Source organism: Prinia subflava, chromosome 11 (genome assembly GCF_021018805.1).
Source record: "Prinia subflava isolate CZ2003 ecotype Zambia chromosome 11, Cam_Psub_1.2, whole genome shotgun sequence".
NCBI classification, from domain to species: domain Eukaryota; kingdom Metazoa; phylum Chordata; class Aves; order Passeriformes; family Cisticolidae; genus Prinia; species Prinia subflava.
This window is the reverse complement of record NC_086257.1, coordinates 8,810,464-8,825,580: the sequence shown is the minus strand read 5'-3', so window position 1 is coordinate 8,825,580 and position 15,117 is coordinate 8,810,464. Positions and strand designations below refer to the sequence as shown.

General features: G+C 44.4%; 1 protein-coding gene across 3 annotated transcripts in view; it reads left to right on the top strand.

Annotated features, from left to right (window-relative positions):
- SCG2 (secretogranin II) overlaps window positions 1-10,458 on the top strand; it is a 33,440-nt gene extending 22,982 nt beyond the window's left edge. Inside the window, exons 1-2 of one of the 3 annotated variants that reach the window (XM_063408071.1) lie at window positions 31-148; window positions 8,073-10,457. In XM_063408071.1, the coding sequence (XP_063264141.1) occupies window positions 8,088-9,965 (1,878 nt within the window). In that variant the 5' untranslated portion in view covers window positions 31-148; window positions 8,073-8,087 and the 3' untranslated portion in view covers window positions 9,966-10,457. Of the gene's footprint in view, window positions 1-30; window positions 149-4,411; window positions 4,859-8,072 lie in introns of those variants that run through there. The other 2 variants (XM_063408070.1, XM_063408069.1) reach the window with 2 other exon arrangements.
- The last annotated feature ends 4,659 nt before the right edge of the window (window positions 10,459-15,117 follow it).

Genomic DNA, 15,117 nt, shown 5'->3' with positions numbered 1-15,117 from the left:
CTCCCAGGAGACTCTTGATCTTTACTGGCTGGTAAATGTAGCACTCAGAACAGCTATGCAGAGCAGATATCGATATTTTTACACCAAATGTTGGTAAGCAGATGTCACAGGCTTGTGAAAAGCCTTGAAACTCCTCAGGAGAAAATATGTGAGTATGTGTGTGGGAGGCCTGGAGATAAAAATATTTCAGTGGTTCTATGAGAAGGCATATATTCCTTAATCCGTTGGTGTTTTGCTATTCCTGTGCAGGGTACTCAAAGTGGAGGCTGCTATACTGGAATAAGTATAGCAGTAAACTCTTTCCCTCTTGATTCATCTGCTTCTTTTGCAGCTCCTTCCAACCCAGGCTTCTCTTCCCTGGCTGAGCTGATAGATCCCATCCCCTGCCCTGAGCAGGGGGTCTCTCCTATGGGATGAAGCCTGATTATCCCAGGCTTCGGGCATCCCACAGTAAGTGTAGGACACTGGGCAGGGAGCAGCAGTGAGGCAGCGGGGCTGGGCTCCTGCAGCAGTCACTGGAGACACCGGAGGGGTGACAGAGCCCCAGGGAAGGACTCCAGGCAGGGATGGCACAGCCCAGCCTGGGGCTGATCCCATGGGAACACCCCCATGCTGCAGGGCTGGCAGCCAAGCCTTGCCTAAGGCTCCTCTTCAGGGTTATTTTTTTTAATAGGCAGGCAGCCTGCAATCCTGAACTTGTAAATGTTGGATAAAAGTCCAGATTTGGTGAATTTTTTTTTGTTTTTCCTTAGCTTTTCCTGTTCTTGAAATGTCCCCTCAGGGGATGTGTGGGGCAGGCTGGTGTTAAACCTGCTTAATCTCGTTGCAGTGTTGAATAAAGCCCAGTGATCTACAGCCAATGGACGCTTGCCCTGACATCCCTGCTTTTAAAGGATCGTGGTTACAAATTGCAAAGCCTTTTTTTTCCTTACAGCCTTTTTTCCTTCCTCCCCTTATGGCTTTGGAAATGAAATTTGAGCCATTTATTGTGCACTAAATTTAGGGAGGCCAAAAATATTTGCATACAAATATGATTGATCTTTCAAGCATGCAAAATGAGGAGAAAATGATGAGTCTGATGTTGGAAACAAGCAGAGCTCAAGTATTTTAAAATTAAAATAATTTAAAAGAATCTGTATCTATGATGGCAGATGAGCTTTTTCTGAGGAAAGAAAACCTCCTCTTTCTCATTATATACAGAGTAAATGAAGATATTCAAGTCAGATATGGACTTGAATTTTAAATGTGACAATGGCATTTATTCTGCAGGAGATGTCATGTCTGTAATGAATTGTAAATTATTTTTAGTTGCTACTAGAAACAGAAGAAGGCGGAGGGGAGTAATCAATATTGACACAACCATGCTTTATTTTTAAGTAGTGCTGATCTTGGTGGCACCAATTAGAGGAGGAGAGAGCTAGGCCTGCAGAAGTGCAAACCATTCTGGTGTTCAGGAAAGGGCCACAGCAGCCAGATGAATGTGCTGCCTCCGTGTTTCTCCTGGGATGGTCATTCCAGCAGGATCATGGTCCCATCCTCTCCTGGGAGCTGGGCAGGTGTGGTGGGAGGCCACGGTCCATGAACAGTTGTGGTTCTGGCCACCATCACCCCACTGGGCCTGGGCACAAGGCAGTGACCCCAAGGCCTTTTGCCAGACCATGCTTCCTCCTCAGGACAAGTTCCCTGACTTTTCCCACTGACTGTAGGGATGATGATATTCCAGCTGGGGTATGGCAGAACAGAGTGGGCTGGAACCCTCTGGCCTCTGTTTGCTGCCATGAAGTTCCCCTCCCAACCCCACGCCCTCTTTCTTGCATGAAATGAAACAAAAGCCTTTTGCTGCAAGGTGCAGGGTTGATTGATTAACTTTTATCTTCTCATGATGCATGACTAGGTAAGGCAGAGCATGTGACAAGGCAAGCTGTTCAGAGAAATCACTGCGGATAGAGCTGGGCTGTTCCCAGGATCCACAAAAGGATGCAGCATGGTCAAAATTCACTCAGAAAAACAAGATTACCCAGCTCCTTTGCTTAAGCAGTTGATATTGAGCTAATTTTAATGCAATTTCCTAAAATTTAGAGATGCTGTGATGTGATCTCTCTCTTGTATAAAATGCCATGGAACTTCTGATGACAGAACAGATCCAATTTTCTGTTGCATGACTCATTCTGAGGAAAAGAATGCTGTACATTCAATATGACCAAAAAAAGTACATTCAGTAAGGCCCTCCTTATAGGGCTGTGTGGATGCAATCAATCGTAAGCACAAAGTCCAGGCAATACTTTTTGATATGGAGTAAAATTGACAGATGGATTGTAGAAAGCCTTTGGAAAATTTTATCCACTGAACCCAGAATAGCCGCAGCAGAGACCTAAGCCAAAGTCTGCCTGGCTTTGTACGCTGTAAATCTGAGGTGAGTGGTTAAGGAGGATGGAATCTTGCTCAGGTGCCAAATAATTTGTGTTGTCTGAAATGAGCTCTAATGCGGAAGATCGGGGATAGATGGATGGGGTTCAGCAGGATGATTTCATGGGAAAGAATTTGCTCCAAAAGTATTAGTCATTTGGTGACAGGATGCACAAGAGCCTGTTGGAAATACCTGCAGAAGCACAAGAAAATTCCTGAAAGTCTGAACTGAGTAATTTTCTCCTGGGTGTTTTCTGCTATTATTTTGTTTGATTACATTGAGTATTCTGTCCATGGACTGAGGTGTATTAGTGACAGCAACGTCTGCAGAGCTGTGGGCATTCAGAGCCCTGCTGGAGGGGATGTGGTGTTCAGCAATGCAGTTCCAGCTGCTCAGAGGGCACCTGGACCTTGCCCTGTGCTTACTGCAGCAATGCCTTCCTGTTTCCCTTCCTCGGGGTTGCTGTCATGGGCCCTCATGCAATATGGGTTTTTTGGCTCTTTTCTTCCTGAGTCTGGTAATGAAGGTGAGCCTGGATGGAATCTGGGGCCAGAATAAAGCTGCTGGTGAAGAGCTTCGGCACAAAAATTGATACTGTATTTTACTCATAAAGCTATGTGAGGTGAAACAAGATCTCTGTTTCCAGATCTCCATGTCAACTACAGCAAATGCAGCCAGGATTGTCTTGTTGTCTGTTCATGGCTAAAAGTATTTCTAGCTTACTGTTCTTACAATAATTTAATTTTGTAGTGCTTATTGGCTTGGAAGGTACACTCATCCTAGGGTTTTTTTGCATTTTGTGCTGTAAAAGGTCAAAATTGTCAGGAAAGATTTATTTTTAGGGAAAAGGAATCCTTATTTAAAAGCCAAAGTAAAACAACCTTTCTGTAATAGAAAGGAAGCTAGAAAGGAAGAAGGAACAAGCTAAAACCCTGAGCATAAGCTGAAGCCATGTGTTACATCTTGTGTTTTGTGATTTATGGCATGGTGGTATTTACTCACCCCTCTGATCCAGGCGTGCAAACGCTGCCCTTTCTGAGTGCTGAGAATGGAGGTAAAACCATGAGGGCCTTTTCAGCAGTGCCTGGCAGAGGTGCCAGGGATGGGTAATCCCTCTCTGGCTCCATCCCCATCCAGAGGAGCAGCAGCCTGGCCCCTGTCCCATGTCCCCTGTCCCATGCCACAGCAAAGCCAAGACACACAGGCTGGGATGGGAGCCACTGGGGCAGGAGGAGCCTTTTGACAGAACATTCCCCAGTATCTTTCCCCAACATTCTTCAGTTTTTCTGTCTACCTCAGATAAACAGTGGAGGGGTGTCCTTCCCCCCCAGCCCCCTTCCTCAGGAGTGCCCATCTCTAGTTGGTCCAGAGCTCCAGGGCCTCCTACAGCTGATGGCAAGGCCACAGATGCCATTCAGAGCCCTGCTGAAGGGGATGTGTGTTCAGCAATACAGTTCCCAGCTGTATGAACCATCCCTGCCCTGTGACAAAGCCAGAAATGTGCCACAATAGCTCAGTCAATGAACTAAAGAGAAAAAATAAAAAAACCCTGCTGGCCGTAGATGTTGAAAGGCTGTCTGCTGCCAAGTCATGGGCACATCCAGGCACACACACACACACAGACACACTCACACTGACCCTGGGGTGCAGAGTCTTCCTCATGGCTGGGCTCACACCCACCTCCAGCCCTGTGTGCCCCAGCTTTGCTCCTGCACCCACCCAGCCAGGATGAGGGTCACCTACACCCACCCAGCCAGGATGAGGGTCACCTACACCCACCCAGCCAGGGTGAGGGTCACCTTCACCCACCCAGCCAGGATGAGGGTCACCTTCACCCACCCAGCCGGGTGAGGGTCACCTTCACCCACCCAGCCAGGGTGAGGGTCACCTTCACCCACCCAGCCAGGGTGAGGGTCACCTTCACCCACCCAGCCGGGTGAGGGTCACCTTCACCCACCCAGCCGGGTGAGGGTCACCTTCACCCACCCAGCCAAGGTGAGGGTCATCTTCACCTATCCCCGAGGAGTAGGTCGGGTTTATCACGACCTTCCTCCCAACCTGTGGGAGGTGAGAAGCAGAAGGCACTGGCGGTATTATGTCTGCCTTTTTGTTGTTGTTGGGGTTTTTTTTCCTTTTTAAACCTTTTTTCCCCCTTTCCCCCTCCTTTCTTCCTTTCCCTTGCTTTTCTCTTCTTGTTTTTCCTCGTGGCTTTTTTCCTCTGTCTTTCTGACTTTTCTCGCTGTTTTTTTCCCCTTCCCGTGTTCCGTGCTGGGGTGTGCGCCCGCCCCGTGCTGGCTCCGCCCGCCGCGGGTCCCGGGAGGCCGGGCCGGGCCGGGCCGGGCCGTGCCGGGCGGGGCGGGCGGGGCGCGGCCGTGACGCGCGGAGGCGCCGCTATAAGCGGAGCTGTCCGGGTGCTGAAGGCGGCGGAGCGGCGGAGCGGCGGCAGCGCAGGTAGGGCTGCAGGGCCCTCGGGATGCGGGGATGTAGGAGAGTAGGGATGTGGGGCCCTCGGGGTGTAGGGATGTGGGGATGTAGGGGTGTGGGGATGCGGAGAGTGCGGAGCCCCAGGACTGTGCAACGGGATCCAGCACCGAGAGCGCGGTGAAGTCACCCCAAGAGCTGGTGGTGCTGGGGCTTGCAAGGGGACGCATCTGTGTAAAACGTGCCCCTATCACTATTTCTGTTGTATCCATGTGCTGCCTGCACCGCCCGGGGCTCCGCCGCTCGGCCGCTCGCCGCTGCCGGGAGCGATGGCGCTCAGCCGCGCCGGGTCCCCGCCACGGCACTTGGGTGGATGGGCGGGGGGTCCCTCGCTGCAAACACCCTCCGAGTCACTTCCCAATGTACCCGCACACAGATAGTCCTTATATTCACTAGAACTGCTGTGGGTTTGGGCTTTCACCCTTCGTTGCTGTCTTGTTTGTGTTTTCAGTTCCTTCCACGGGGTAAAGGGCTAGAGATGCTTTTAAAGAAGGCAAATTGACAGCAGTCATGTTATTTCTTGCAAAAAAGAAATGGGAGGAAGAGCGCATGGTATATTTATTTTCCATATGGAAAACTGCTGTTAGGTTTCACCTAAGACTCTCAGGGCAGGGACACATTTATGGGAAAAACCTATGAGGTCTCATAGCTAAATTTCACTGGAAACATTAAAGTCACATCAGAAACAACTGCCAGGGGAATGAGAGAGAAAATTACTGCTGCCATGGAAACATCCCAGAAAGGAGATATTTTCTGTGTCTGTTTTTTAGGAACTTTTTTCAGTCTGTATTGCCTTTGTATGTGTTAAATTTTGATCATGATTGCCTCATTTTGTAAAGAGTAGCTCCTTCATTTTCATTTGTTGGATAGAAAATGATTTTCCTGTTTGTTAGGTGCTAATAAAGGAGAAAATATTCTCTCCACCTGGACTGTTATCTCATCTGGAGACAAAAGAGGTGTTTTAGCATATTGTCATTTGAAAGACAAAGGAGAGAATGCTTGCAATCTTTCCTAAAGATAGGCTAAAATATCATGTTTTAAAAGCAAATGTGGAATTAAAGTCTGAAAGATTGGGGAGGAATCCTCTTACCTTGGATAGCGCAGTATATTTAATGACAAGATTTACAACCTGAACTCATAGCTTTTAAAAGAAGTCATTTAAATATCATGTACCAATAAATTAGAAGTAAAAATTGACCTAGAGGAAAATGCGCACAAAATATGTAGAGAGGAGCCAATGATCTGCTATTCCTGCTAAGGAAGTGTCCAAATGAGCAACATCCTTGTGGAACACTAAACTAAACTTTGCCTGGCTGCCCGCATTTTGATTTTAGTGGGATGCTGACAGCTCTTGCAACGGCTGTAACAATCCAAATTACGTGCAGCAAAGGAGGGTGAGTTCCTGGTCTTTGTGAGTGGGAGGTGCTTGGCAGATGATTAAAGAACGACTCTCCCTTCCCCCATCCCTTGGAAAGGACAGTTTCTCATGTGCTAAACAAACAAACTCTGTTAATAACCAGTCTACTGAGAAAGAAAGTCTTAATTTCAATTATTTGCTACAGAAATAGAAAATTAGGTGATGTTTGGGTTTGGTTTTTTTTGTTGTTGTTGCTTGTTTTATTTTGTTTTTTAATTGAGATATGCATTTATGTACTGGGCTAGCGCCTTTTCTGTGACAGAAAATGAAGCAATGTCTTGGCTTTGTCTGAGGGCAAACTCAGATCTGGAGGGTGGGACCTTCTAATCAGCTGTTGAACTAATCATCTGTGAAATCAATGCTCAAATGTATCCAGGCTTGAAGTCAGAAATGTTTGGGGAAGTTGTTTGCTATTATGCCTGTTAGCCTGCTCATGCATACTGAAGGGAGAAAAATAAGCAGCCCTCTGAACTGATAGCACTTTAATTATTTAGTTAAGTAACATTATGTTAAGGACAAAAATTGAATGGAAAAATGTACAAGTGAGCTGAAATGAACATAGTCATGCTCACTTTACATCCAGCAGTGGGTAAACACGGGTGTACACAGCTCTTGCAGGCTGTCATAAACCACCAGTGTCTCAACAGAATGCTTTTACCAAGCCAAAAACCAAAGGAACCAAAATAGGTCAATTAATCAAAGCAGTTTCTATCTTTATCATTCCTTTTTCATTATTGTACTTTATTTGTTAGTGTAACTGGATCAGAAAAGAGTCTAATCTGTCCCGTGGCCCCAGTGTACCAGTGCCTGAGTGTGTCCTAGGGAATGACTGATGGCAATTTTCCCGTGCTGTGTGAAGGGTGCCCAGCCCCCTGCAAGGCTGGGCTTTTGCAACCTCATGCACAGTGATGCTATCATCATCTTAATTCTGTCAGAGGCATATTTTTCCAGTTGTGTTCTGGAGTTTATTTTTGTCTGGTGTAAGCTGGGCAGACTTGGGCTTCTACGGATCTATTCTAACCAAATTTGTCAGTGGTCATGTTTCTGCCCGTCCTGGGACCTGATTCAATTTCTGCTGAAGTGAATGAATAAAGAAATGAGTGAAATCACTGCTCAGAACCTACCTACTCAAGCTCATTTCCAAGATGGTCTTTAAAGGATTCAGTAAAATTATTTTGTACCTTTAGGATGAATTGTAGTTTTCCTCTCATATAACAGATCATTGCCCTAGGAAGATGACTCATAGAGTCATTAACTGATATTCACTTGTAATACAAATAATTTTTTAATGAAATAGCAAAATAAAGGAAGTAATAGTTTCAGTGCTATCAGTACTGATAGAAATAAACTTGCAAGTAATTTTATATGCCATGTTCTTCACTTCATCACATTAATTTTATTGCAGTTTAGCATCATTCAGCATTATAGTCCTAGCATGAAATTAGATGCCCTATGGAGAAATCTCACAAAAGAATTCTGTCTGTAGTTTTAATATTAGTATTTTGAGCAGCATTTAAATGGATGAATACACCAAATTTGTCATTTAGGTGCTTTGTTCTCATGATCAAAATGACATCTAGGTATGTCTATGGGCATTTCATGAGTTATATTGGATTGGTGTTTTGTACTTTGGTGCTGCCATTGGACAATTAATGTTCATAAAGTACATGGAGCATAGAGATAAAGAAATTTCTTGCATAGCTCTGTTTCCTAAGCCTGTCTCCATGTGTTAACAGCTTCTTTTTTTCTTCCTCTTCTTTATTTAAGGGAAATACTTTAAACATGGCAGAAACTAAAACCTTCCAGCCTGGAGCAGCCTGTGCTCTCACCTTTTGCTTTGTCCTAGTCTGTTGGGTTGATGCAGCCTCCTTCCAGCAGCACCAGCTGCTTCAGAAAGATCCAGACTATGCAATGAAAAACTTACAAAGGCTCCCAAATCCCGATATGATCAAGGCACTGGAATACATAGAAGACCTTCGAAAGCAAACCCACAAGGGAGAAGGCAGCCCTGATTACAACTCTTATCAAAGCGTCCCATACCTCCTCCCACAGAGAGAAAGCAAGGACCAGCTTCATGTCCCAGATAATGTACGGGATTCTTTGACTGAAGATGAGTCCCAGTGGGTTAAGATGATGCTGGAAGCCTTGCGGCAAGCTGAGAAGGAGTCAAAAGCTGGCCCAAAGGAGAACAAACCCTACGGTCTGAGTTCAGATAACAACTTTCCAGCTGGAGTAACTGATGATTATGAGGCTTACAAGTGGCCTGAGAGGTGGCAGAAGTACCTCAAAATGCCACTGGGGCACTATGAAGACAGCTCAAGGGACAGTCCCTTCAAGCGCACCAACGAAATCGTGGAAGAGCAGTACACGCCCCAGAGCCTTGCCACGCTGGAGTCCGTGTTCCAGGAGCTGGGCAAGATGGCAGGACCCAGCAACCACAAGAAAGAAAGGCTGGATGAGGACCAGAAATTGTACACAGATGATGAAGATGATGTGTATAAAGTGAATAACATCGCCTACGAAGATGTGGTTGGGGGAGAAGATTGGAATCCCATAGAGGAAAAAGTGGAGAGCCAAACCCAGGAAGAGATAAAAGATAGCAAAGAGGAAATTGATAAACATGAAGAGGAGATTGACGATGAAATTAAAAGATCAGGAAAACTCAGCTTCCTTGAGGATGAAATAAGAAGAGAAAATAAAGATCAAGTGTCAGAGGATGTTTCAAAGCTAATGAATTATTATCTGAAGAGGCTGATGGGTAGTGCTGGGAATAGGAAATTAAGGACTGGAGGAGAACTTGAGGAAAAAAGAGCATCCATGTTTTTGGATAAACAACTTGATCCTCAGGCTATAGCTCAGCTGATAGAAATCTCAAGGAATTTGCAAATTCCTCCTGAGGATTTAATAGACATGTTGAAAGCTGGAGAAAAAAAGCAGCTTCAGAGCGAAAGGTTGGAAGCTGAGCAGGAAATGGAATTCCCAGAAGACCTCGACGAGATAACTGAAACCAATCTAGGACAGAGTGATATATTTAAAAATAATATGAACTCTAAAAATGGGTACATGAAGCAGCCTCTTATTCCAGAAAATCTACCTGAAGACCTCAATATCGAAGATATTGTCAGCCTTCTGGGAAATGACAATTTAGCTAATCAGAATCCTTCCTACTTGCTAAATCGTCTTAATCAAGAGAATGATTTGCCAAGACTGTCTTACCTTCCCAGAAGATTGAAAGGACACCTGTTCCCCAAAGGCGCCTGGATGAACGATTTGGAAAGGCGACAAACGGAGTACGAGAAACTGAATGAGAAAGATGAAGAACTGGCTGATTACTTGGCAAAGGTGCTGGCAAAGTACCCTGAAGTGATCAATACGAACCAGATGAAACGAGCCCCGGCTGCAGCTTCTGAGAACAACCTGCAGGAAGAGGAGCAGCTGGAGCAGGCCATCCGAGAGCACCTAAACCAGCTGGGACCACAGGAGGCTGCCAAGCTGGCCTCGCTCAGCAAAAGGCTCTCCATGGCCGGGGAAGCTGATGACACACAAACCAGGCAGTACCTGGATGAGGATATGCTGGCAAAGGTGCTGGAGTATCTAAAACAGGAGAAATCAGAGCTTGAAAGAGATCACATTACCAAGCGAGCAATGGAAAACATGTAATTGTTCCCCAAGTATTATTTCTCTTCAATGTGTTGACTTCTATCCCAATTCAGTTGTGATTTATTCCTGCTCTCCCACTAAACAACCTATGGTAGACTATTTACCATTGAACAGTCTGCATATCTTTCTCAGAGCTGTTATATTGTTTATTGATATACTTATATGTTATAAATTATGGGGCAAACAACAAATTGCTTCGAGTGTTTTAAGAAACAATTTAATGATATCAAGTAAAAGTATAATATGTAAACAAATGACCTTTGCATTGTTAATAAAACATGATAAATGAAGAGTGACAATTATAATTTGAAATTTTTAAGATTAATTGGATTATTTTGTTACTGTCTGTAGTGGTTTTTGTGCAGTATCGAATAAAAAAATAAAGCATTATATATATATAGTTTTATTTACAAGGCTTTTTCTATTCAGTGTTTTATTGTTGATGAATAAACTATTTCTGGACAATCGACTGTATTTCTTTCTGACAGTTGATAAAGTCATACTAATTGGAAAAATTTTTTACTTCTACAGATGACTCTTGTGAAATATATTGTTTTTCCTAGAACTTAAGTTGCAAGCATAAGCTTGTGGTTTTCTGGGCTGTAAGAACATCAACTGGTATTGCCCTTAAGGGCAGAGGGTACCTAAAGAGCTTGCTGAAGTCAGTCAGTGTAATAAATACATTACCTACAACTGAAAATTGGGCCTCACATGATTAAGAATTATATCAGTACCTCTTGGCAGCAGGAGGAACATAAATGATCTGTCCAGCTGAGACAGACTTGATGATGAAGCTCTGAAAAAACACAAAGTGGAACAATATGTCAGCTCTGGGAAGCTCTGCTGGAGTAGCTGGGAAGCTCTGCAGAGGAGTCCCCCTCCATCTCTCATGATGACAGGATTATGGTTTAAAGCTGGCTTTCCCTGTGGTATTTTGCAGCAGCTCATCTGGGCTAAGTGGGGTGGGGATGATTTTTGGCAAGGCAATGTCTAACGAAGTACAAAGGCTGCAGAAATAAAACTTCATCTTCAGTGTTGCCACTACCCTGAGCAGTGGCAGCCAACAGAAGCTCAGCCCCTCTTCCAGCCCCCATTCCCTGAATACACACCAGACAATAAAAGATCTGATTCTCCAGGTGTGTGTAGGACCTGGAAGAGATGTCACACAGGGTGACACATGACAGGTAGGGGTTCCTTAGCATCATTCCCCTCCTGTCACAGCCTGCAGCACTCCCGTGCCCTGGGCTACCCAGGCTCCTGAGCTGACCAAATCCCTGGGGAAGTGTGACTGCCTCCAGGCTCTTACTCAGGGAGAGCTCAGTGAAAAGTTTGGATGCCAGAATTATTTTGGATCTAAGAAACCAGTAGTATAAACCTATGCACAAAAGGCCAGATGCTGTCAGAGGCTGTGTAGAAGAGGAAATAAGCTTTGGAAAATCCTCATCTTGGCATGAGTAGCTACATCACTTTTTAGAAGACCGCCTCACTCCCAGAGTGTGCAAGACATTAGGGACTTTGAGGTTCATCTTCACATACAGGAGAAGGTGTGTCGTGCTTGAAATAACAGAATTACTCTAACAGAGCTACATGGAAGGGCCAAGCTGATTTCAAGCTAAGAAGTTATATCAGTCAGAACTTTTTCCTCTTCAAACCACAGAAAGCAGACAACTAATCTCCCTGTGAAATGCTTTATTTCAAACAAACTCATCTCCAACTCTATACTGGAATTAAATGAAATGAGAAAATATTAAATAGGCAGCACTCTCTTGATAGCTATAGCTGCCTCTTGCTATGCGACCAAGGCTCCTGCAGAAGAGAGTGGTTATACCTGAACATGCAAGACAGCATTATCCAAATGTACATCCCATCATGAGATCTGCTCCATTAAACCACTCCAGAGCCTCCCCCTGCAGAGAGACTGTGTAGTGCTTAATTGTTCTTAATAGTCATGGCTGCTTCTGCTTTCATTTGTCTGTGGTTTGTGTTTTCCTTATGGGTGCAGTGGGACAAACAGTCATGTTGTTAATAATGCACACAGAATGCATAATCCATAACAGATACACTATCAAGTTTATTATTATAATTATATACAAAATAAAGTGACCACCCTGCAATTTTTACTCAGGCAAAGTGAGGAGCAGATTTTTAATTCCCCTTTTGTGTTGTGATTTGACAGCATCCCAGATGCAGCTGGTTTATACTCTCTGTGTCAGTGGCTTTTGTCCAGCAAAAAAAATGTTTGTGCTCAAACCTTCCTCCTAAAACTTGCTTCATTGTGTCCTCGTATTTAAGGTCCTCCCCAACATACAGATTGAACAGAATTCTATATCTGGTTTGAATACAGCAAGCTACTGAACACCCTCCTCAGGATCTGAGGTAGTTCTTTGTGCATACACTAGAATTCATTTATTAGTACCCATAAGAATAAATGCTATTTTGTTTTTTTTTCATTAGTTCATATGCTACTGCAAGTGCTTTGTTTACATCTGCCTCTTGATGATTCCATTATTTTGTCAGCTGGAGCTCTTAAATGAGAACACTTGTTGATTCAAAAAATAATGTAACCAAATTACCTCGACTGGAGAAATGAGATTGTAGCAATTATTTCCTTTTAAAAGGGTATTTCCACAGTGCAGTGGAAGGGTTTGGGCTGCGTGTAATGTGACTGTTGTAACTGTTTCCCAAAGCACTTTACAAGATACTCATTTTGCAGGAGAAGTGACACAAGCCGTGATTTTCTGAACATGACAAAGGGGAGCCAGGGCTGCAGCACAGGCAGCCTGAGCTGTGCTTTGTCCTCCAGCTTCGTTCTGCCATGCTTGCTGCTCCTAATGAGAACACTAATGGCTCAAACCTGCACCTCCAGACACACCTGAGCCAGCCCCATCTCCCATCAGCTGGGTCACACACGGCACCGGGGTGCAGAGGGGTTCTGTGCCCAGGGGATGTGCAGGGGTGTGGGAGCAGCATTCCCTGGAGCATCCCACTCCTTCCCGCCAGGCTGCAGGCACTGAGCAGTGCCTATTTACCACTGATGCATAAATCCATACAGACACAGCTGGATGTCAGCTGCATTTTGCGTTTGTTCAGCTACCCAGGCACCTCCAGAGAGGTTAATGTGAGCTACAGGAGCTCCAGTTAGCAGCAGCAGGCAGGTGCAGAGCCTCTAGTGCATAAAGTGGAAAGGAGAAGCCCTGAATCAGAGCTGATTAGCTGAAGAGCCACGTTATTCCTGACTTTTGGATCATTCAAAAACATTTGAGATTGTTAATAATTCATTAGCAGATGTAGCAGAGCTCTAAATGTGGCTGATTAAATGCATTTGGTGTTTCTCTTGAGAGAGGCTGTTATTCCAGGAAACCACTTGGTATCTGCAAATGTCTTGGAATTAGTGTACTCAAAATTATAGGTTCACTCACAATATTTTCGCTTGTAAAGAAAAGAAAGTGACCTCTGATTCCAAATGTAATGTGCCCTGGTGAATAACTGTGGCACAATTATTTTAAAAGTTCCCCACAGCCACTCAGCAGACCTGCTGTGTAATGACATGGTCCAATGTGCAGAGCTCTGCCTTCCTCTGCTAAGGAAAAACCTGCAGCCTAGGAGCAAGGCAGGTCCTACACACCTTGGGAAGGAGATCTTAAAAAGGGGTTGTTTGGCAACTGCCCAGCTCCTACAAGTGCTGCTCAGTGATCTGCTTCCCAAAACCCTTCCTGGCATCAGCTTGAAAGTAGAGCCCCATGCTTTATCCTGGCATAGAGGCCAGGCTCTCATGGAATGCCTTGGTGGGAGTGCCACAAAGCCTCCAGGTCCTCTGGGCTGGATGAGCAGGATCCAAGACAGGATCTGAAAGAAATGAACTTTATACCACCTTTGTGTCTCCTTGATTATGTCAGCAAAACTGGGTCCACTGGGTTTGTTTGGCTTCTTGCTTAAGTTGGAATAAATCTCTTCTGGTGTAGCTGTGGGGTGCATTTGGTGCCACTCCATTTAAATGTTTAATGAGAATGAAGTGTTTATTATTACAATGCAAATTTGAGCACGTTTTTCAAGGGGGTCACCCACATCAGGGCAGCTTTCCTACTTTTCTGTAGTCACCACCATTGGGACACCCCATCTGCTGGAGACAGGGAGATCTTTCCCTGACAGAACTTTGCTCAGGGTCACCTTGGGAAAGCCTTTTTGGATTATTTTCCTCTTGCCCTAAATTCATGTCAACACACAGAAAGGAGGGGCACAGCATCTGTCTGCTGAGATCTGCAGGTGAAACATATGGTCATTCTTTATTGCCTATTAAAACTCTTTCCAAAAGCATACTTCCTTTAAGTGATTTTTTTTCCTAGCTCAAATTTCAGATACCATTTGGTTTCACATTGTATGTATCTTGAGCCTGAATGCAAAAAGAAACCTCCCATCCCCACTTTTCTCTTTCCTCTTTGACCTAAGGGAAAGCATGAGACTGCTTGGATGAGATGCAACATATAATTTCTGCAAAGAAACACATTTTCACCATGGCTATGTGTTTTGCCACCTGCTAATAAATGTCATAACAGCACAACAAACCACTTAGAGCTACCAGCACTTGTACTCCCCTATTAAGTATGTAAGAGCCAGGGCAGGAACAGCGTATACACACAGAGAAAAAGGTAAAAACAAAGATAAATCATTAAAAGGGGAAAATCCCAACATTCCTTGCTTGTTATTCATGCAGCATAACAACAGGAGATGTGTTAAATCCCTGCAAGTAAGTTTTGGGATGGAAATATAATCTGACAGGAATACTGTTGTCTGCAAGGGTAAATTTACTGAAATCAAACATACTATGTATTGATTTTTTTCTTACTAACATGAATGCAACAAGGTAGAAACTTTTTGATAGTGGCTAGCACACTGAAAGAGGACAAGGAAAAAATAGATTAGAAAATTTTATTCTGTATGTAAGTCTGCAACTACCAGCATATTCTACTGGGTAATTTAGACAAGAGAAATGTTACTATGCAAACTTGTGAGCTTTTAGTCTCATCTCCAGCCTCAGACTTTGTTTTCCTATAAGCAATAATCAGGCTGACCTTTGTTTAAGTGTATTTTTGACTTTCTAATTTCTATTTTAAAAATGCCAGCCCATGGCCCTCTCCTCACTCAGAGTGTCTGG